General features: G+C 45.1%; 1 protein-coding gene across 1 annotated transcript in view; it reads left to right on the top strand.

Annotated features, from left to right (window-relative positions):
* LAMC1 (laminin subunit gamma 1) overlaps nucleotides 1-23,650 on the top strand; it is a 111,786-nt gene that overhangs the window by 80,046 nt on the left and 8,090 nt on the right. The window contains exons 3-23 of the mRNA XM_073643317.1: nucleotides 893-1,023; nucleotides 2,300-2,466; nucleotides 2,770-2,958; nucleotides 4,577-4,694; nucleotides 4,791-4,889; nucleotides 5,899-6,035; nucleotides 6,398-6,520; nucleotides 7,986-8,175; nucleotides 10,007-10,119; nucleotides 10,964-11,185; nucleotides 13,201-13,389; nucleotides 13,612-13,857; nucleotides 14,258-14,411; nucleotides 15,281-15,423; nucleotides 15,589-15,767; nucleotides 17,793-17,949; nucleotides 18,038-18,243; nucleotides 18,531-18,610; nucleotides 20,873-21,010; nucleotides 21,126-21,270; nucleotides 21,924-22,073. Coding sequence (XP_073499418.1) covers nucleotides 893-1,023; nucleotides 2,300-2,466; nucleotides 2,770-2,958; nucleotides 4,577-4,694; nucleotides 4,791-4,889; nucleotides 5,899-6,035; nucleotides 6,398-6,520; nucleotides 7,986-8,175; nucleotides 10,007-10,119; nucleotides 10,964-11,185; nucleotides 13,201-13,389; nucleotides 13,612-13,857; nucleotides 14,258-14,411; nucleotides 15,281-15,423; nucleotides 15,589-15,767; nucleotides 17,793-17,949; nucleotides 18,038-18,243; nucleotides 18,531-18,610; nucleotides 20,873-21,010; nucleotides 21,126-21,270; nucleotides 21,924-22,073 — 3,276 coding nt within the window. The remainder of the gene's footprint in view (nucleotides 1-892; nucleotides 1,024-2,299; nucleotides 2,467-2,769; nucleotides 2,959-4,576; nucleotides 4,695-4,790; nucleotides 4,890-5,898; nucleotides 6,036-6,397; nucleotides 6,521-7,985; nucleotides 8,176-10,006; nucleotides 10,120-10,963; nucleotides 11,186-13,200; nucleotides 13,390-13,611; nucleotides 13,858-14,257; nucleotides 14,412-15,280; nucleotides 15,424-15,588; nucleotides 15,768-17,792; nucleotides 17,950-18,037; nucleotides 18,244-18,530; nucleotides 18,611-20,872; nucleotides 21,011-21,125; nucleotides 21,271-21,923; nucleotides 22,074-23,650) is intronic.

Below are 23,650 nucleotides of genomic sequence, written 5' to 3' on the forward strand. Positions count from 1 at the left end.
GTGGAGGAGTATAGTGGGGCCCTTAATACTGTGTGGAGGAGTGTGGTGGGGCCCCTGATACTGTGTGGAGGAGTGTGGTGGGGCCCCTGATACTGTGTGGAGGAGTGTGGTGGGGCCCCTGATACTGTGTGGAGGAGTATGGTGGGGCCCCTGATACTGTGTGGAGGAGTATGGTGGGGCCCCTGATACTGTGTGGAGGAGTATGGTGGGGCCCCTGATACTGTGTGGAGGAGTATGGTGGGGCCCCTGATACTGTGTGGAGGAGTATGGTGGGGCCCCTGATACTGTGTGGAGGAGTATGGTGGGGCCCCTGATACTGTGCGGAGGAGTATGGTGGGGCCCCTGATACTGTGCAGAGGAGTATGGTGGGGCCCCTGATACTGTGCAGAGGAGTATGGTGGGGCCCCTGATACTGTGCGGAGGAGTATGGTGGGGCCCCTGATACTGTGCGGAGGAGTATGGTGGGGCCCCTGATACTGTATACTGGTTGGCCTGCGACTTTGTCCAAGTTTTTCATTTTTGCCCTCTGTGTTTGAGTTTGACATCCCTGCATTAGATTAATGTCGGCCGAACCCACAGATAGTGGTGGATAGAATTGTCATTACCCTGTTCACACACAGCATAAAATTTATGTGCAGATTTATGTTTGCGATGCGTTAAGTACCTGCATCCCATGGGACTGGGATCTATGACGCATCAAGCTGCACATCCGCAGCAGAAAGGGCATCCGCACGTGATTTCTGCAGCAGATCCTTTAGTAAAAAATACAGATTTGCCACAGGCGAGCTTGAGACGTGCGATCATAACCTAGAAAACGGCCTCCATACATTAGTAAGGCCTAAGCGTGCATAATGATGACTGCTCACTGCCGGTGACTCTTCTTTTCCTGCAGGATTGGGTGACGGCCACAGATATCCGAGTGACGCTGAACAGACTGAATACTTTTGGGGACGAGGTGTTCAGTGACCCCAAGGTGCTGAAGTCCTATTACTATGCCATTTCTGATTTTGCAGTAGGAGGCAGGTGAGTTTCTATTCACTGTTGGTGAATTTGTGCTTTAATATCCTCCTGATATTCTGCAGAAATGATTATGGATTATATACAGTAATAGAGTTATTGGTGAAATGGGAACCATAAAAGCATCCACCAACTCCACTGACGACGAGAGTACCATGATATAGGGACAGAGACGCTGATTCCAGCACCTACTTGGAAGTGTTTTATCAGCAGGAGATCATCACTACAGGACTAAATATCTCGTGCCTCCTAGTCCAACCACGCCTCCACCACTGATTGGCTTCATTCTGTGCAGGCTGTGTATTCACAGAAAGCAGCCAATCAGTGGTGTGGGTGGGGTTATACAGGGCTCAGCATTCTGAGATCTGCAGCAGACAAAACTGATTCTATCACAACTGATACATCCAGTAAACTAAGTGATACATCACTGGAATCAGGGTCTCTGCCCCTACGTCATGCTGTTGTCAGATTACATAGCAAAAAAAAATCTGCTGACCAATTCTCTTTAATTCTTATTTTACCTCCTGTAAAATCGCAATTCTGTATTACCGTTTTTGACATCCGCCTTGGCCCAGTTTTTGGGTAAATGTAGGCATAAATTGACAATTGGATGTTACTATTAAGTTGTCATTGGGGCTCGACCCTGCACTATCCAACCAATGCTACCAGTGTTCTCCTGTGCAGAGACACACCATTGTGACAAGGGGAATGGTGACGTCCAAAATTTTCCAATAGGAAGAACGGAGGACTGGCAAAGTTAAATGTTAGAATATTTTTTTTTTTTTATCACGGTTACACCATCTTGATGGCTTGGGGTCCTCTCTAGGCAGTTGAGCAGACCCTGCATGTATGGGATGTGCGGCTGTGGGCGGGTCGTGCTGTGTTATCTGCGTCTTTTCTCTTGCACCAGATTAAACTCGTCAAACTAAAATGACCCCAGAAGTCGCCTCTGGAATGCACAGATCCATCCAATATACAGGCAATGGTGTCTGGCCTCAGAATATTGTGGAGGCCTACATTTTCCCATTATGTTATGATCAATTAACGAATGGACGGACGTAAGGAGGCTCGGGCCTCCTCCTCCTGTGCGCCACGTTCCTGCGCTTGTTCCAGCTTCGTTCTATTGTGCAGCCTTCTTCTGGATAGTAAATCGTGAGAACAGCCTTGTTATTAGTGTTAGGACACTGGCGGACAAGCCAAGATTTGTAGGGTGCAGTTCCTTTTTCTGCTCCTTTGAGTATCATTCGCTTGTATCATCCAGAATCTTTCTTCTCGTTTTCAGGTGCAAGTGTAACGGCCACGCCAGCGAGTGCGTGCACAACGAGTACAGCAAGCTGGTGTGTAACTGCAAGCACAACACGTTCGGCGTGGACTGTGAGAAATGCCTACCCTTCTTCAACGATCGGCCCTGGAGGAGGGCGACATCAGAGAGTGCCAACGAGTGTTTGCGTGAGTAATTATTATTTATTTATTTTTTAATACTTGCATAATTGGGCAATCAACCCACCTCTTCCTGTGTATAATCTGATTTATATGGGGGCATTAAAGTCTACTTTTTGGACACTGTGTCCTTCATTGCCTACAAGCATCCATTGCAGCCACCGTGATGCCGCCGGCCATAATTGCTGTAACAAATGATGCCCCATCTGAACTTAACCTTCATGTTATCACTAATGATTTATGGATGTTGTACATTGTTTTGGGGTTTTTTTCTCCATATTTTTCTATTCTATTTATTCCCTTTTTTTCCAGCCTGCAGTTGTAATGGCCGCTCTCAGGAGTGTTACTTTGACCCAGAGCTGTATCGGTCTACCGGTCACGGTGGCCATTGTACGGGGTGTTCAGGCAATACAGACGGACCAAACTGCGAGCGCTGTAAAGAAAACTATTATCGCCAGAACGATGATGAACATTGCTTGGCTTGCAATTGTAACCCTGTTGGTTCGTATTTATATCTACTCCATAGAAGCTTCTTGATTAATTTGTATGCAGTAAATTTGCTTTGCAGAAGCACAGGAAAGTTTTGTGACATATCATGTGCGGGAAGCATTTGGTGGCCCTGTCCCCTAATTTTTTTTTTTAGAATTTTAATTTTTTTATGCATTAAAACCACTTTGAAAAAAAAATAGCAAAAACTGCACAAAAAGCGTTGAGAGCTCCGACCACGTGTAGCAGAATGCCCGGTTCCTCCAGGTCCCTCCTGCCCTGCCGTAAGAGGCACATTGCTCCCCTGCACCCAGGGGAGTAACTACAGTGGGTGCAAGGGTTATACTCACACGAGGACCGTAGAGCATGGAGGACACAAATGGTCAATTTGGCTGAGAAGGCCACCACTATTTAATCACCCATAATAGTTGGGGGCCTTGTTAGTGTCTCCATGACACACCGGCTTCATGTTACCATCAGGCATGTGCACTGCCACCCCATTATAACGGGAATTGAAGGGCCATGTTTTGCCAATTGGTCGGACCCCCACCGATCACTAAGTGGACAGTTGTCCACTTGCTTTTTACTGGACAAGCCCTTTAATTGGAAATCTGCCCATGCACTTTAGATAGCAGCCAGCCAGATTCTTGCTAATAGCCATCTCTTTCAACCCATACACTTAATGGGTGAAGGCTCCTGTGCACATAAGATGGTTCATCGGTCCCGCCAAAACAGAATAAAGTTGGCTGAACCCACCTGATGTGTACAGTGGCCATAAATCCGTCACATTAAAATCTGGTCCTTATGGGGTTGCCTTCACTGTATACATTTATACTGAAGAGGTCACTTTGGGGGGCAGCAGGTCATCCTCTTTCCAGAGCATACATTTTCTGCCATCCGCCCTCTTGGATGTCTGTTTTACTCCACACTTCAGGGATGCTTATCTTCACATCCTTTTGCTGGAAAATCTCTCCTGGGTCTGAAACAAACAACAAATGGTTTTCTAAACACAGGGCCCGGAGCAGACGGTGTCCAGCATTGCGTCCAGTGTAAATAAGCATCACGCTGTCCTCTAAACAAAGGAGACCTCACACTGATTATCGGAGATCTGCCCTGCATTCCAGACCCCATCCCGCCTGCCCGGCCAGCCGGAGATCATATACCTCCAGTATGGAGCTGTTGTACCAGATCACAGATAAAAGAATATATCCAGTTAATTATACATCTTCACATCTTATAAGAAACGTTGATATATAAAGAACTGTTATCCAGAAAATTGTCTCGTTCTTTCTTCTTCCATCTTTATTACTTTTTATATAACAATTTCCAGCTGTGCATACACAGCGCGATTGACAGAAGCCGCTTTTGTTTCCTAAACTTCCTAAGACCACATAAAGCCCCCCATACACAGGAACACTGTGTTCCCTATGAGAAATCCGCTGCCAGGCTCCCATGGCGGCACCTTTTTCTCCCAGAGAAGAAAATAATCAATTTCCATGAGGAATAACCCAGAAACATCAGAACACCTCAGTTCCTAGAAAATATGTTGCACACATGTTGGAATATGTTGCAAGTCCAGTTTAAATCCCTCTTTTTCTTCTAATTCTTTCATTACTATTTTGATCCCTGGCAGGTTCTCTTAGCACCCAGTGCGATAACTATGGCCGCTGCAGCTGTAAACCCGGGGTTATGGGAGAGAAGTGTGACCGATGCCAGCCGGGCTTCCATTCACTCACAGAGGCTGGCTGCAGGTAACCCGCAAATTACAGATTTATTCCAAGGCCATTCTTGTTAAACCGATGAATGTTGTATTGAATAGCAATTGCAGTAAATTATCTTATTTTTAGACCCTGTGCATGTAACGCCGCTGGTAGTACAGATGACTGCAACATGGAGACCGGTCGCTGTAGCTGTAAAGATAACGTAGAAGGATTCAACTGTGAAAGGTATGAAACATGCGGTATGGAGACCAGCGATGAGCGTTCATTAACAATTATCGGCCCGGGTTGGAAATAATTCAAAGAACAAGCAAATTGCTTGTGCATCTGGTGACTGGATAATTTTTATGCCATCATAAATTATCCAATCGGCAGCACATCATCCTGTCAAAGCCAGATGTGCTGCCGATAACCTGATGCTGTATGGGGACAGAACAGTCGTATGAACATTCGCTCTGTCGCTGTCATTGTTTGACGGTCTGTGTAAACAATCCAGTAAGAGCACTGAACTACTAGACTATAGTCCATTGGTGCTTGTTAGTTGCCTGGAATTGGCCTTTAAGGCTCACATGACGATAAGAGCATTTCACATTGGAGGTTTACATCCGGAGTATCTTCCCATGTGTACCTCTGATAGAAAGCTATGACCTGTGGGATTCATCCCAAATAGGCTGCCATGGTTGAAAATATATACTGCGCCATAGAAAAGGTAAACTTACGGAGGGGCCTATAAATTCATTGAGGGCTTTCTCCGCTCCTACACCCAATGTAGGGCCAGAACTGGTCATTGTTCAGTTTCCCGTTTCTGTCTTGATGCGGTTCCGCTGCGCTGGAAATATGTTAAGCCACAGATGTTCTGCTGGCTGCAGATTTACGGTGAATTTCATGTCTGCTAAGTAACATGCTGCAAGTAGTGTCTGCAGCATGCGGATGGGATGTGCAGCATTTCATCCCTTTTTATTGCAATTGGATGCAGAGTTGCCCTGTATATACACCTGGCATTAGAGTAGGCAATTGCACTAAGGCTGACTTTCTCTACACAAAGATTCAAGCAGGTATAAAGAAGACACTAACACTTTTCCAGGACGGATTTTCCTTGTTTTCTGTGTGGTGCCTCTCCATTTTTTTGCAAGAAGCACATGGAATGGAATAAGACCCACCAGCCCTCATCCCTAAATCCATTTGTATTCTGTGATAAAAGCCATGTCACTCATCTCCCTCCCTTCTTCTTTTTTAGATGTAAACCTGGTTTCTTTCACATGGACGCGGCTAATCCCCGTGGCTGCACCCCCTGCTTCTGTTACGGCCATTCCTCCGTGTGCAGCAGTGCTGAAGGCTTCACCGTGTCCAAGATCGTCTCCACATTTGAGATCGGTAATTATCTTCTAGGGTTGGGAATATTTGTCGCCCTCCGCTGTGTTCTAAAATAGGAAAAAAGTTAATAACCCTCTTAGAACTGTAGCGGCTACTGTTTCACATTAACGCCGGCCACATCCTGACCTCTTATTACCAGCTGATTAGTTGTTGGTTGGCACGAGACCCGATGCCATTAAATGTTTGCACACTGACGATGCGGGTGAGAAGTTCATTTGACACGAATGTCGCACAAACAGAATGGACATTAATGAGAGCATCGTCTTTTGAACAATTGTTTTTCATTACTTCTACAAAGGAAGGAGAAGGATGGATCCTCTCCACTGTAACGGGGGTTTAGATGCCTGTCTTGTGTCTTTTAGGTACAGATGATTGGTTGGCGCAGCAGAGGGATGGCGGAGAATACCCCTTAACGTGGGTTTCTGAAAGCAGCTCGTTATCGGTCACCTCTGAGAGCTACTTTCCCATCTACTTCATTGCACCTGGTAAGTCTATCCTTGCCTTCTAGCTCCTGATACTACTCAATTATTAAAAATTATACCTACATATGTGGCATCATCACATTCCTTTCATTGGTTGCACAGTCCCGGTGCCTCGTCTGTATGGACAGCTGCACCGGGTACTAAAGCCTTGGTCCCATTAGCCTGAATAGACCAGCACCATTGTAAGCTGTGGAGTAGCTGACGCGCCACCATCTTTGCACAGATTGTTTTTTAAACACATTCTAGCCGGGGACAGGTTTTCCAAAACTGGAAAACCCCCCTGATGTAGAGACTGGCACAATATCTGCTAGTGCTAGGCATCGGACAGTTGCCTGACTTGCAACTTACTCCTGTTGGTCGATACAGGCTCCGTATGTTTGCTCAGTTGTCAGTCGTTATTCTTGTGAACAATATGAGCTTTGTGTTTTCCATTATTTCCAGAGCCTCGTTTCCCAGCGAGTATTTGCTCTATAGAATAACTTTGGGACATCCGGTGCCGGCTGTGTGTGACGGGTTGCAGAAGATTTTCTGCAGGAAATTAATAAGTGATGAACTCTCTTATCGCAGCCGCCATCTTCTGCACTCCGGCGAAATGTTCTTTGTAGCTGGCAGACAAAATGTTATATTAAGCGAAGGGAAAGGCCGTCTGTGGCCCAGGATGTGGTTTAATTTAGAAGTGCGGTCTGGGGGAGGTCAGACCCTCAATGTCACCGCTCAGACTCCCTCCCCAGCTGCTCTGACCTCTAGTGGCTCCACTGCAGTGCTACAGCTAAGCTGGGGATTTTTGTCTTATTAAATAAAGGGTTTATCCCTCCAACAATTATTTATCACCTATCCACAACATAGAGACGTGTACAATCTCGGATGGTCTGCTCGGATTATAACCTATAAGGAAAGCCATAGTGTGAATGCATGACTGCTCCTCCGTTCACTCTCTAGTGTGCATGCATGACTGCTCCTCCGTTCACTCTCTAGTGTGCATGCATGACTGCTCCTCCGTTCACTCTCTAGTGTGCATGCATGACTGCTCCTCCGTTCACTCTCTGTAGTGTGCATGCATGACTGCTCCTCCGTTCACTCTGTAGTGTGCATGCATGACTGCTCCTCCGTTCACGCTCTGTAGTGTGCATGCATGACTGCTCCTCCGTTCACGCTCTGTAGTGTGCATGCATGACTCCTCCTCCGTTCACTCTCTGTAGTGTGCATGCATGACTGCTCCTCTGTTCACTCTCTGTAGTGTGCATGCATGACTGCTCCTCCGTTCACTCTCTGCAGTGTGCATGCATGACTGCTCCTCCGGTCACTGTCTGTGGGGGACTATGGTTGCACTTGTACATTACCGAACCCATACGACTGAATCAAGTGGTGATCACACATGTACTACCCTCTCCATTCAGACAAGACCTGAAAACCCCCTTATAAGACCCCAGAACACTCCTTATGATTTTTCCTCTCTCCTTTCTTGCAGGCAAGTTCCTTGGCAATCAGGGTCTAAGCTACGGACAGAATTTGACCTTCAGTTTCCGAGTGGAGCGGCGGGATACTCGTCTTTCTGCTGAAGATCTCGTCTTGGAAGGGGCCGGGCTCCGGGTGTCTGTCCCGCTGATCGCCCAGGGAAATTCCTACCCCAGCGAAACCTCTTTGCAATATGTATTCAGGTAAGTGCTGTGCGCTTGGTGTATGGCGAGGGGCCCGGAGATGGATGGAGCACTTAGCTCCTCTGATCTGTTTATATTCCAGTGATGGGATTTACCGGCAGAGGGGATATTAACACATTCCTCTCTAGGGGTCTGGGGCCTGCAGGTTAAGCAATGCACATGTGGCCTGCAGCCGATAGACATGAGCGATGTGTGCAGGAACATGGTGGTAAAGCCACGTGTTAGTCCTCTGCCAGTCTCTGGGATGGATCCGGCTTTTTATCATTACTTTTGTCAGTCAAGCAAAATAATGTCAGGAATTTGCTGCATACCTTCTGCATGCAAGTGGAGACAGGCAGATCCGAGGGAAGGAAAGGGTTACCACTAAATAAATCACCCAAGACATTAATTTACATTTCCTTTCGTCAATTGCACAACCTTAAAGGGGGATTAAGGGGAGGTGATAACTTGTTGATAGGTGGGGATCTGACCACTGGGACCCGCACTGATCGGCAGAACGGGGCAGTAGTCCGATCGCCGCTGCATTCATTCTCTGGGGCTGCCAGAAAAAGCCAAGGAATAAATGGAGCGGCAGTCGTGCATGTGCACTGAAGATCCATGCTAACGAGTGCCCTTCTGCCAATCACTGTGGCCCCCAGCAGTCAGACCCCCACCAATCTATACGCAATCACCTATCCTCTGGATAGGTGCTAACTTGTTTTTTCCACTGTACAAGCCCTTTACATTTCCATAGAGCCCTATGCAATGTGCACCTTTCCGGTGGAGTACCACCTTCATTCTCCAGATTGGTGGGCATTTCGGAGACCCCCACCACCATCTGTTTTTGACATCATTCCCAGACTGCATATCTCTAGTTGATGCTTCATGTATTGTCGGCCACATCTACCTTTTGTAGATTTTCTTTTATGCCTTATACAAGTGTCCATACAGAGGATTGCGCCGCTCCATAGGTCTTGGTTCTTTTCTTCTTTACTGATGTTATACATTATTTGTTTAGTAGACATCTGCTTTTGTTTTAAAAGGGGGGAGAAGGCGGCTGCAGTTGATTTTTTAGACATATAATCACATTTAAAATCTTCCTTCTTGTTTACGTAATGGAAGATTTCCAGATGTTGCACAAGAGACGACGGAGTTGTGAACCAGTTATGTGTTTGTGGGAAACTTTACAAATCTGAATTTCTCTTCTTTTTAAAGGGGTATCGGTAGGATATGCCATTACTTAGTAATCGACTGGGGGGTCAGAAAAGAAGGTGGGTCCAATTAAGTGAATGAGGACGACTACAGCGGGGGGACTTCGCTGCAATTTGTTTTTTAGGCCGGTAGGGGGCCCAGAGATTAGACCACCATGATTGTTCTGATTATTATTCTTCAGAGGCACCAGCCTGATGATTGACAGTTCGGACCACAGAGTCAGAGGAGTGCAACGGCACTGAGGCTGGACAGATCCAGTGAACTTCAGAAACGGCATATGCAAGCTTTATTGGAAAGAGCTTGTAAGTGCTGAGCTCCTTGCTTAGCAGACCGGCCACTGCTGATATACTGCAGAAGTGGTCAGTAAACTATAGAATTAAAAGTCCCTCCATTCCTGAGAATGGAGGGGATTTTTAATGACAAGTTAATTGTTGAGAAAAGCATCTTTAACTGATGGCATATACTAGCTTTATGCCATCACTTCTGAAATGTAATTTTCCTTTCATTCCTATGATATAGCTTGTATGTCCTAAGTCGTTTGCGCATATTGGGTTATTATGAAGTCAATGATCCAGGTCCCATTTGTAATGAGAGAATATTACAAGTCTGGAAATATAAATGGTGCTCTCTGTTCCTCCAGGCTGCACGAGGCTACCGATTATCCATGGAGGCCGTCGGTATCGCCCTTTGAATTCCAGAAAATGCTCCAAAATCTCACTGCAATCAAAATCCGAGGCACATACAGCGAAAGAAGTGAGTTGTGCGTCTGCCGTCCCGTCACTGTGCCGTTCCCACCGCCATCGTAGCTTATGTAATCCTTACCTAATAACCGTGGCCCACCGCGGAGCGCTGCCGCTGAATGATCTTTGCCATTCCCGCGTCGGTGCTGCGGTTGCTATAGATGCAGCTTTTGATGAAGTTCTGGCTTCTCAGCACTATTTCGTTATGTGTGTGCCATTATAATGAGAGCGACTGTAAAGGTGCATTATAATGGTCATCTATATGCAGCACCGTATATGGCCCATTATACAGAATTTTTGCAGACTCGTTTTGGTCCAGTGTCAACATCTGACATCCTGGTGAGGATTTTGCAGGGGATTCATTATTAAACGATTTTCCCTGCAACATTTCAAGGCACCTAATAAAATCACAGCACACTCCTTGGTTTTGCTGGACGCCTGGGTTACAAGCCGGCCTTGGGTTTAGTGAAGAGTGGATGCATCCATGATGGGTTGCTGTGTTGGTGCATTGACCCTTTTTTTTTCTGTCCCCATCATACGTGGTGAAGCTTTTTTTTTCCTAAAGCGGCTTAAATCCCCTTTTATGTACTTTATTATGTGGCCGGTGCTTCCTTTGGTGGAATGGACAGGCGTGCAAAGTGGATTTCAAGAACACTAATACAGAGGCGAACAGCCGCCGGGTCTCCAGCTATTGTGTTGTGCCAGGCCCCAGGGCTCCTAATCTTCCCAAACTTGCCCAATATCTTCATTTTTCTGCTTTGGTTTTAATGTGTTTTATTGTTTTCTTTTATGCATTAGTATTTATATGTATCAGTGCAATGTGATTTGATATATAATCTATGGTCTCTTCTTTCCAGGTGCCGGCTTTCTAGAAGAGGTTACTTTAGTGACTGCCCAAGTTGGAGCCGGTAATCCTGCCCCGTGGGTAGAGGTGTGCAGCTGTCCTGTGGGATATATTGGGCAGTTCTGTGAAAGTTGTGCTCCTGGATACCGGAGAGAGAACCCCAGCCTAGGACCCTACAGCCCGTGTGTGCTGTGCACTTGTAATGGTCACAGTGAGTCTTGTGACCCTGAGACGGGTGAGTGCTGACAGCAGCTGTTTCTTCATCAATAGGAGTTAAACATATGGACGAGGCAGCTGGAATATAGTATATATTATGATATTGTGAGGGGCACAGGGTGGTAGTCATGGCAAGGGGCTTCTAATTCTCCTCCCACACTCTGGCATCCCACAAATAAAATATAAAGTCCTGTCTGTCGTGTGGTGTGGGTGAAACGCATCACGCTCAATGTTGCGCTGGAAGTCTCGACGGGTGCCACGGTCCCGGAACCAGATGCCTCCACACATTGAACGACAGACTCAGTGTCCATTTTTAACATATCAACTTTACTCAACAAGTTGACAGTTTCCATGGCAGATACAGTACATCATGTGACCATTTTGTCAGACTGAGCTCTCCCTTTTTGTTTCTGGCCCTTCTGGCTCCTGAGATGCTTTTTCTGGCTCTACAGCTGTCATGCCTCCTGGCCCACTCTTCTGTGTCGGTCTCCCATACAGCTCCCCTTTTTAGGAGATGAAAGAGGTACCTATGTCTGTACCTGATTTGGGCCGTAGGCCCCAAATTTTCCAGGAGATACCGCTTAATGAAGTGGCGGCCGTCCGCATGCTGTACCCCTCTATCCGATGCTTTTGGTACTTTTCCTGCCCTCTGGCTTAATCTGCCTTTCTTCTCTCTCTAGTAACTTCCAACTGCTCCCAAGTTGGCCGCCCCACTTCTTCCTGTCAAGCACATCCAACTGTCAACTCTGTCTCTTATCTCAACTACACCCCTCCCAACTGGGAAATCTCCTAAACACATTAACTAAGCCCCTCCCACACTGGAGCTAGACCAATTGCCAACTCTCCTTTGATTGCTGGGCAAATGTCACCGTTACTACCTTCTAGTAGCATGCACTGAACTCCCTATAACCAATATGTTAACTTCTTATTCTTACACTGACCCTATCTAATCATGTAATACAATGTAATACTAGAACATGGCAATGTCAATAAAATGCATTTAAATCATTCACACCTTTAATAATCATAAAACTTTACATCAAAATATATACGCAGTCTATAACGATATCCACATTACTAAAGGAAAGTGTACTCGTTTTTATTAAGGAGGAATGAAGCACATGAGTGGGCCCCTGTTACACCCTTACAATATATCAAGTCCATGGCTGCTGAACGGAGCTCTGCAAACTGCATCCCATCTCTCTGCATCCGTGGCTCCACTTTAGATTAGCCGACCTGGTGCATTGTCATGTGTGCATACTGTCGCAACTAGTAATATGCCGCTAGGACGGCTAATCATAAAAGGAGCTGGTGACGCCGGCTGACCTAACCGCTGGAACAGGGTCCTACGACTAAATTCGCTGATGTGTAATTATGACACAAACATTTCTGTACTTTACTTTTAAAAGCTGCCTATTTCATAAATCCTTTGACATGTAATAGGGACATTAACAAACATTTTGATGAGTGGTTTTGACCTAGGTGCTAAGATTTACAACTATCACTAAAACAAAGGGGCATTAGTGCTCAGCGGTGCCGTGTGCCCCTTCCGTCTTTTCTTGGCGGTGCCGTGCGATCCTTCCGTCTTTGCTCGGCGCTACCGTGCGCCCCTTCCGTCTTTGCTCGGCGCTGCCGTGCTCCCCTTCCGTCTTTGCTCGGCGACGCCGTGCTCCCCTTCCGTCTTTGCTCGGCGCTACCGTGCGCCCCTTCCGTCTTTGCTCGGCGCTGCCGTGCTCCCCTTCCGTCTTTGCTCGGCGACGCCGTGCGCCCCTTTCGAGAGATCAATAGTAGGAGTATGAGTCCATACACTTCATGAAAAGCTGATTAAAGCCCAAAGGGCACAGCGCTCAATTGAATGCTTTTTTTCTGTTTTAGCAAATGGTGGGTTTTCTACACCCGGACCCCCACTGATTAAGATTTATGACATGTCAACCATTTTATTAAACCATAGGTATCCACAACTATGATGCATTATATCTATATGACCTGTAGTTGAGTGGCTGCTTTGACGATATGTTTTCCCCCATTCTGTAGGAGTGTGTAACTGCCAGCACAATACTGGGGGCCCCCACTGTGAGCGGTGCAGCGAGGGCTTCTATGGCGATAGCACTGCAGGTACCAACTCGGACTGCCAGCCGTGCCCGTGCCCTGGAGGCACCAGTTGTGCTGTTGTCCCTCGCACTAAGGAAGTGGTGTGCACCAACTGTCCCCTGGGAACCACAGGTGAGAAGGATCCACGGTTTGTCTTTCTGAATCTTTTTTTCTATTGGTTTTTGTATTGGTTGTAATAAGGACGAGCGAATCGTTCTGAACTAATTCAATTCGATGCAAATCAAATTTCCCAGCCATGTTGGAGTGAACCTGCTAAATATTAATTTTGGCAAATTAAGAGTTTCATGTTATTTTGAGTTTCAATTTTATTTTATGAATTTATTATAACAATAGGAAAAAGATGTGAGCTTTGTGACGATGGATATTTCGGGGACCCACTTGGTCAGAATGGCGCCCCCCGCCCCTGTCGTTCCTGCGAGTGTAACAGCAATATTGATCCCAACGCCGTGGGGAACTGCGATCGCCTGACCGGCGAGTGTCTGAAGTGCATCTATAACACGGCTGGATTTTACTGCGACCGCTGCCGGGATGGCTTCTACGGAAACCCTCTGGGGGCAACACCGGACCAGAAATGCAAAGGTATCATATGTTTTATCTCAATTGTGTCTGTTTATTACAAGAATAAGGTGTAACGTTTCCCCTTGTGGAGAGTGACATACCGGCTCTGGCATGCCAATGTAAGGAAGCTTATTCGCCGTGCAATGCTCCTCTGGGAAATTAAATATGCAAATTGTCTCTTCAAAGAGGAAGAGAACTACAACTCTATAGCGCCACCTGTTGGAAGCAGCAATCCTACAAGTCACTATTGACTCCTTAATGACCCTTGTCATATGGCTTAGGATAAAAGCCAAACCAGAATCTCAATTTGCAGACATTGTTTCGGGGTATTGCCCCTCATCAGTGCAAAGTATGAGATAATGTGAGTGCCTTAGTCTACGACCAGTGAATACGTATGTGACCTTGGATTGTCCCTTTTCAGCCTGCGGTTGCAACTCCTACGGAACAGTAAAAAGTCAGAGCAATTGTAATCAGGTGACCGGCCAGTGCGAGTGTCTGCCACATGTTACCGAGCGGGACTGCTCCGCCTGCGAGCCTGGATTCTTCAACCTGCTGAGTGGTAAAGGATGCGATCGGTAAGAGTCGTCCATTTTACTTCTCTTATATGAGTCATTATCGATAGAAAACTCGTGTTCTGGTAATATTGTTTTCGGTCTGTGTTTGATCTATAATCTCTCCTGTGATACCATTCTTCTCCATTACTCTAAATGCTTTAAAAGCTAGATACACCTTTCTTAATATATCTATTTTTTTTATTGTTAATTTGCCTCCTAAATGTAAAGTTAAGCCATTTTCTAATTAGTCTTCATTAGAAATTGTCTACCATATTGCTGCTGCAGCAATCATACAGTTAGGTCCATATATATTTGGACAGAGACAACATTTTTCTAATTTTAGTTCTAGACATTACCACAATGAATTTTAAGCAAAACAATTCAGATGCAGTTGAAGTTCAGATTTTCAGCTTTCATTTGAGGGTATCCACATTAAAATTGGATGAAGGGTTTAGGAGTTTCAGCTCCTGAACTTCTCTTAGTGTTAGTGATAGCAGGAAGAAGGGGGTTGTACACAGATCTCCCAAGATGTGGACAGGAGGGAAAGCGTTCTCAGTCTTGGGGAGGGAAGAGAAAACAGGTTATAAACAGGTTATAAACATGGAGAGGAAATAATTGCAGGATAGAAGCTGTGCTGAGCAGTTAAGAAACCAGCACCCTAGATGCACACACAGTTCACATCCAGCCTATATTACTGGGAGAGACACTCCCACAAGAGATGTCTGAAACTTGGATCAAAAATGAATATTGCAGACTGTTGCTTTGTGCGAATATATTTACTAATGGTATCCATTAACTTAACTTATTTAAAAATCATTTTTTCAATTCTCCTAAAGCGGTCTCTAGCCTTTAAATAATAAGAAAAAAACACATTTATTTTTATTTAATAGATGTGAGTGTCACCCCTTGGGATCTACCAATGGTCAGTGTGATATCCGCACTGGGCAGTGTGAATGCCAGCCAGGGATCAGTGGACTCCGCTGTCAGCAGTGTGAGCCCAACCACTTTGGCTTTGGACCTGAAGGCTGTAAACGTAAGTGCCTGAATGCACCGGTATTTCACCATTATATCAGACGCTGAGAACCTAAAGCGTCACCTGAGAAAAGCTGCAACTAAATTAATTGAATTATTAGAAATGTAATATAATTTTTTTCCTTCATTATTCACCAAGAGACCATTCATTTCTTTTGTCTTATAGCATGCGACTGTGATCCCGAGGGCTCCCTCAGGTTACAGTGCAAGGAAGATGGACGCTGCGAGTGTAAAGATGGCTTTGTGGGAATCCGCTGTGACCAGTGCGAGGAAAACTATTTCTATAACCGCTCAGGACCCGGCTGCCAGGAGTGTCCGGCCTGCTACAGACTGGTAAAGGATAAGGTGAGTCGGATTCATGCAGTGTTAGTGATTAACTGTTGCTTTGCAGTGCTGGGGTCCTGGGTTCAAATCCCACCAAGGACAACATCTACAAGGAATTTGTATGTTCTCCCCATGTTTGCGTGGGTTTCCCCCAGGTTCTCCAATTTCCTCCCTCACTCTATAGACCTACTGATAGAGGATTTAGATTTTGAGCCCCAATGGGGACAGTGGATATAATGTCTGTAAAGTGCTGTGGAATTAATGGCGCTATATAAGGCCGTTTTCACACGTCCTTATATCTCCGGTACTGGAAAAAACGGTACCGAAGATATCTTTGTGGCAACCGTGTGCCGCATCAGGATCACATGGACTGGCGCCTGGGAATCAGCGCTACAGTTAGCGCTGTTCCCAAACTCCTAGTGCTGAACGCTGCCCTCATCATGGTTCCCTGCCAGCGCTGCAATCAGCACTAGCAGGGACAGTTATGAGGGTAGTAGTAGTCTTCTTCTCCCGCCGTGTCGCTGTGTAAAAATAAGATTAAAATAATAAAATCCTTATGCTCACCTGTCCGGAGATTTCCCCCCGCTGTAATCCATGCGACCGATGAAGCCGGGAAGAATAAGCGGCTCCGGAGCTGTTCTCAGGTGCGGTGTCCTGTCACTCACTGAGCGCAGCTCCTGAGCCGCTCATTCTCCCCGGCTTCAGCGGTCGCATGGATTACAGCAGGGAACACCTAGGAGAGGTGAGTATAAGAATTTTATTTTTTTCTTATTTTTACAAAGGGACACTGCAGGAGCAGACTACTACTACCCTCATCATTATCCATGTTGGTGCTGATTGCTGCGCCGGCAGGGAACCATGATGAGGGCAGCTTTCAGCATCCGCACTTCGGAACAGCGCTAGCTGTAGTTCTGACTCCCAAGTGCCGGTCCGTGTCACACTGATGACACACGGATGTCATCCGTGTGTGTTTAGCATGAGACATTTTGCGAACCGTGCATTCGCAAAAAAACAAGCACAAGGACACACGGTCCATGGAAACACACTTACATGTGCACAGACCCATTGATTTGAATGGGTCTGCGTGTATCAGTGTCTCCAGTACGTGTGGAAACTGTCACCACTCGTACCGGAGATACTGACGTGTGAAAGAGCCCTAAGAGTAAAATAAAATCTTTTTTTTTTTTTCTCTTCTGACTCTTACCAGCAGATGGAACTTGTGCTAATTTACTTAAAGGGGTTGTCCTTAGGATAGGTAATCATCATCAGACCAGTGGGGGTCCGACACGTGGCAGTCCACCGATCAGATGTGGTCAGTGGAAGTACATGGGACCTGCTAACAGCCGATCGGCTATTCTGTTCCCATCTACTTCAATAGGAGCCGATCTGCAGTACACGAGAACGACCACTAGACCATGAACCCTGTACTTCACGGACCTGCTGTTCAGTGGGGCTGTCCGGTTTTGGACCACCATTGATCTAATACTGACGAGTTCTCCTATGGACAGCCCCTTTTAATACTGCACAGAAGTGATTATCTATTTGTTAGATTAGGAAGCCCAATATTCTGGTAAATGAAGCAGCAGAAAACTGCATTTATTCGGGGATCCATAGGACACCAGACTTCTTGCAGCAATTTGATAGAACGACATCACTGCTTCGCACACATGCTGATATCTGACCGTGGATCTGTGGGGGTCTGTTTGATGCCCACTACTTTGTGAGTCCATGCTGGGATTTTAGCAATTGCACAGATTGCATTAATAGAATTTGCTCACAAACAATCCTTTCATGTGATTTAATCACAGACCTCATGACTGTGCACATCTTATGGCTGTTAGTAGCAGTACATTATAGTACTCATTTATAGGGGTACCACTGAAACAACCACCTCTTGCTAAACCTTTATGCACCCCCCCAAGGCGCGAGACTGTGAATGGTGTGGTGATCAGCTCCTCTAAACTATTACAATATGTTTTGCTTTAGTGTTGTCTCATGTACTTGCATTTATATTACAGATCCGGTAATGTGTTTTACCATTTTTAGGTAATTGAGCAAAGAGAGAAACTGCAGGAACTGGAAGAGCTCCTGAAGAACCTGGGAACGGGCGACGACGCTATTACTGATCAGGACTTTGAAGAGCGGCTGCGAGATGCCGAGAAGGCGGTCAGTGACCTCCTACTGGATGCCCAGGGCAGCAAAGGTGCAGTAACTTTCATCTTTTGCCTTGTATGAAAGCTGAAAAATCCATGTTATTAATGGTCACTGAGCTTGTGGCTTTTTACTCTCAGATGTAGATCAGGGAATGCTGGATCGTCTGGCGGAGATTAATGCCACGCTAAGTTCTCAACTGCAGCGTCTGCAGAACATCAGGAATATGGTCCGAGATACCGACAAACAGGCGCAGGATGCTCGGGACCGCGTGGAAAGCACAGAACTGATCATAGAGTCTGCAAGAGCCCAACTGGAGAGAGCCAAGGTGGCCATCGCTAATGTGGTAAGCACAATGCGGCACAGCGAGGGATTGGCCGGGTCACACAAGGTCATGATAAAAATCTGCCGGTGTGCAGATTCAGTTCATCTAAAGTGAATTTAAGCAAGGAATAATTTGTCCAATATTTGAGCTCGTGCACACGGCTGTATCATGGCTGTTTTGTATAGGGCAGCTATAGAGATTCACTGAGGTTTGATCAACTTTTTTGTTTTGTATTTTAATGGAAATCTCACAATGACAAATCTTTCTATTGTATTGCAATAGCACTATTGTGTCCCTTTGTTCTGCAGTCAATCACCCCACCCGAGACTGCCGGTGACCCTAACAATATGACATTGCTGGCAGAAGAGGCAAGGAAACTAGCTGAAAGGTGCGTGCACTTGTGGCAATCATAGACGTTACAGAGAACAGAATATATCACAATCTGGTCTGTTGAAATCTATTTCTAATTAACATTCCACAGTAGAGTTGGTGCAAATCGATTTGCACGTCCCAATCAATCGGCAACGACCGTGATCTGTGGCTGCAGGACGGGAGCAGGAGAACCGCCTCTTACCTGACGCCATCTGTGGATTTTCTTTCAATTAGCGCAACATCATCGTTGTGTCGTGACATCACACTTGTCAAAAGAAGATAAGAGGTGGTGCTCCCGCTCCCATACTGCAGCCGCAGACCACCGTCGAGGCCGATGGACTGGGATGTGCGGAACGATTCGCATCACCTAGTCCACAATTTATAGTTTGTTACAGGTAGACTGACTCTTGGAGCAGAGTTCTTGGGTTTTCCCATATTAATACTTTCCTAGAGAAACCAGATAAAAGCGAATGAGATTTTAAAGGGCCAGAAGTAAATAAGTAGAGGTTCTGTGGTGCTGTGATTATATGCTATAGTCCGTGTCTGCAACTGACCAGTAAATGGGAGTCACGGAGCAAGCCAACCTTACAAGTCTTGGATCCAATCTGAAATAGGATGGAGTGTCATATATATATTCTACAACAGCCTATATTCTGTCTTGACTATGGGGTGTTGTAAGACGGGTTGCAAACCTTCAATTTCTCTACTAGTCTGGAACTTGCCTATGGTTAAAGCGAACCTGTCATGTAATTTGTAGCATCTAAACTGTCCCCAGTGCGTTGATAGTGATACAATGTGCATCACTAACCCCTTTTATTTTCATTAAAAACGTAATGTAATCCTGTGAAAAAAAGCACTTTATATAGTTATATCGTACCTGCTCATTTAGTCCGCGCTTGCACAGTGTCTATCGGGGAGCATGCGCGCTCCCAATTGCAAGCGCTGCTCAGAGACATATAGACTGTGACGCGCAGTGGCTCCGGCACATGCGCATAGTCAGTGAAGCTGGGAACTACACACAGCCTCAGTGCGCAAATGCTGGAGCCGCTCGTCATGGCACATGCGCAGCTCCACGATGCACTTTGCGCAAGAGCCGGATTTCAAAGCGGATCCCAGTGACGTCGGCGCAAACCCGGGAACATCATTTAAATTGCGTGGGAGGTGACAACCGTGACTGAAAGCAATGAAGCACACCCCTATGAGCGAGTTCAATATTACTATACAAAGTGCTTTTTGCACAGGGTTACAGCGCCGTTTATAATAAAAAAAAAAAATGTGTTAGTGATGCACATGGTATCACTAACAACGCACTGGGGACCGTTTAGAATGCTACAAATTACATGACAGGTTCCCTTTAAATGTAGAACTCTCAATAGCATAAAAACACTTTCTCCATTTTTGCAACTCTTAGTTTATTGCTCAAATGTATTATAATTATTTAGAAGGAAAACATAACAACTTTGCAGATTACTGTCCATTCAAAATATACAGCTCTTATGCAAAGCTGTGTGTCTCCTTGGTAATAGACTACAAACAAACCTTGTGTAGTCTGATCCACTTGTCCTGCTCCTTTCCATCCTTCACTTAATATACTTAATAGTGCAAAGTTGCTTTATACATTTTATATATTGTAGGGGTTTTACTCACTTGGGTGCGACGGGAGGAAAAAAGGAAGCATGTTCCTTTAAAAGTCCATGTTGGTTTATTGCTTCATAAACCAACAAGCAAAAAGGGAAAACAAACAGCCTTTAGTTCAGGCAAACAAAGTAAAGTGTCCTTTTAAGCAGGTCTCTGCTTAACCAGTCCTGTGGGCACACAGGCTGTGTAGTGTCCAGTATCCTGGCTCGGTCTGGAGACAACCACACACAGGAGGCCTTCTCCCTCCACACACCATTTTATAGGCTGTTTAACACACTCAGAGGTGAGATATGTGGGTAGCTGGACCCGCCCATCTCTCCAAGCTACCCATAACCTGGTCCCAGGTGCACCAAACAGTCCTATTAGTGCTTACATGCACTAGAGCAACACTCCGGGTTACATCACAGAGACCAGCCATCTCTGTGATACATACCTCCCATCGACTATGCGACCCTTAGCCACCTTACAATATTTTGAGTGGCTCAATTTCGATGGGAATGCCAAATGTGATATATATATTTTTTATTTTACATGCTTGCCGTTGTTTACTTGGATGACACCTATCACTGATATTACGTCTGAACACTTTATTCTACTGCTACTTTCCTGCACACATTCACTAAATAAATGTTGCGTTCAGGCATACCCAGGAAGCTCGTGAGATTGAGAAGATGGCTAAGGAGGCCAACGACACGGCAAATGAAGCCTACCGCCTGCTGCTGAAGACTCTGGCTGCTGAAAACCAGACTGCATCTGATATTGAGGAGCTGAATAAGAAGTAAGAAATGCGCCTTATAGATCATCAGCAGTTCACAGCTTTATACCAAGTCCTTAATCTTAAAGGGTGACCTTCACTAGAGAGAACTAATGTGTTTTTTTGCTTTATCCTTAAGATATAACCAAGCTAAGGATCTCTCCCGAGAGCTGGAGAAACAGGCGAGTAAGGTGCACGCAGAGGCCGAGGAGGCGGGAAATCGGGCACTGCAGATCTATGCCAACCTCACCAGCATCCCACCGATCGACACGACGGCTTTACAGGTAACAAAAGATCTGGAAATAAGAAGCTTGTCTCCCCGAGCCTTGGGAATCTGCGTACAGGACGTCCTCTTTGATGCCATTTTATCTGAAGAAACTTTTTATAGATCAATTATCAGATTCTGATTATACATCTGGAAAAAAATCACTCCTTTATAGTAGAAAACTTTAGGGCCAGGGAGTACTGCGTGCAGCGGCACAGATGTTCTCCAGACGCAGGAGTTGTGTGATTGATGAAGGCCGCCATCCTTTGAATTACAAGATTGACGCGCACAAAAAGTGCAGATGTGTAATACAGATATGATCAGTTACGTTTATTTTTTTCTATTAAAGCCATAATTTTATCCTTTCCCCTTTTGTATACAGCAATTCCCTCCAGTGCATTTATAAAGCCGCAGGCGAAATCTGAGCCATTTACTGTAGTATTCAGTTTTTAGCTCAAGAATGAAGGAAAACAAGAGACTGTGGTCTAACGTAGTTTGATAGATCGCTGTAAGTTTTCCCAGATTGTGGGATGTTTTGCAGATTGATAGATTTTCTTAGGCTCTTCAGGTCCTTCACCATTTACTACGGCCAATTTGAAAATGAGTGAAGATTAACTATTAATTTGTGATAAACTAATGCTAGTGTGACAAGTAAACTTCTTTTTTTTTCAGAACGAGGCTGGAAAAATCCAGAAAGAGGCACAAGATTTAGATCTTCTGATTGACCAAAAGCTGAAAGATTATGAGGATCTACGTGAAGATATGAGAAACCGGGAGATGGAGGTTAAACGTCTGCTTGACAAAGGCAAAAGCGAGCAGCAGGTGAGACTATACTTGCGTCTTGTAGAGATGAGCAAAATTATTCACAAGACCCTCATCCAGAGGCCACGCCGGCACTTTATGGCACTCTGACCAGAGATCTGTGAACTTCCTACTACCTGCAACGTCCCGGGCGCCTCTTCTGATTACTAGGTCCCCGCAACATCATCTCTCTGATGGAGTATCGGTGTGGCCCCCGGATCAGGGTCCTGCGAGAGGTTTTTCTAAACTCTATAGTGTCTTGCAGGTTATAGAAATGTATGTTCAGGGGTGTTCTGTATGTATCATGGTTACTGTAGCTACAGAATTAACCTGGATCCTGTTATTTTATGGTTTATTTTCAACATTAATAATCACTCTTTATCCCTGGTTAGATAATTATTTTTTTCCAAAAATTTGTATATGGATAATAACCCTGCCAAACCATTGAAACTGACTAAATCTGGATAAACCTATAAACATGACACATAATAAAATATATCAAATTTATTTGACGAGCACATTGTGAAACGCGCTTCGGATTGGCACAGGCACCTTGGGGTCAGTATCAGCATTTGTTTCTGTAAATATATGTATGCTCTGCCTACATGGCATGTGTGAGCATCAGGCTTCTGATATCATGATCTTTCATGAACTTTAGACAACAACCTTTCATTTCTATGAGCATGATGTCTTCATATGATCTACTGATATTTCATCTGTATTATATATAATGATATAGCACTAGGCACATTTACTTTATCTATTATTGTTATCTGGTGTATAGGTGTTGTCATATAACCATGATCTTTACTGATACATGAGCCCATTATTGTATTGTATATCTGATACCCTTGGGCATCCTTTCCCTTTAATTTTACACTTGATGCCAATTTTAATATACACAATAAATTTGATAGATTTTATTATATGTTGAGTATGTGACATGTTTATAGCTTGCTGGGGGACACATAACATATGTATACTGTGTTTTTTTTTGTGCTGATTAAATCTGGATATTTATTCTTTCTATATATTAACTAAACTTTTACAATTATCCTAGTTTCTGTTATTATCTACTCCATAGTTCAAGGTATCAGCCAGCGACTTATTGCCCTCACTCCATTGAGAACACATGCACACTGGGGCAAACTAAGCGCACTTATGTATGGGGGCAGGTCAAGAGGAATAGCCGACAGCATTTGAAGATATATGGCCATAGTAAAAGGGTTGGCGTAAATAGCATTAATCCTGTATCTGAAGGATGGGTGATAAATATATTATTGCAGAGTGACTCCTAATAATCACAAGAGTAAGGGGGTCTCATGTCCCTCTTTTGAATGGTCACTCATGCACACTGACAATCCTTACAAACTCTCTGGCTATAGATAGCCGAGCGTTGTACTACACAGGACCTCCATTATCCTCAGTGGGGGTTCCAGTGGTAGCACCCTCAGCGATCGTACATTTATCCCCTATATTGTCTATAGGGAAAAGTTTAGAAAGCCAGGAATCGTGGACTTCAAGTGCGCTGCTGATTCAGAAACTGTTCCAAAGATGAAGCTAATTTGAAGTGGTTTAATGTCAACGCGTTTGAGTCA

This window comes from Phyllobates terribilis, unplaced genomic scaffold (genome assembly GCF_046119375.1).
Source record: "Phyllobates terribilis strain yellow unplaced genomic scaffold, ASM4611937v1 Scaffold_8__6_contigs__length_399053987, whole genome shotgun sequence".
NCBI classification, from domain to species: Eukaryota; Metazoa; Chordata; class Amphibia; order Anura; family Dendrobatidae; genus Phyllobates; species Phyllobates terribilis.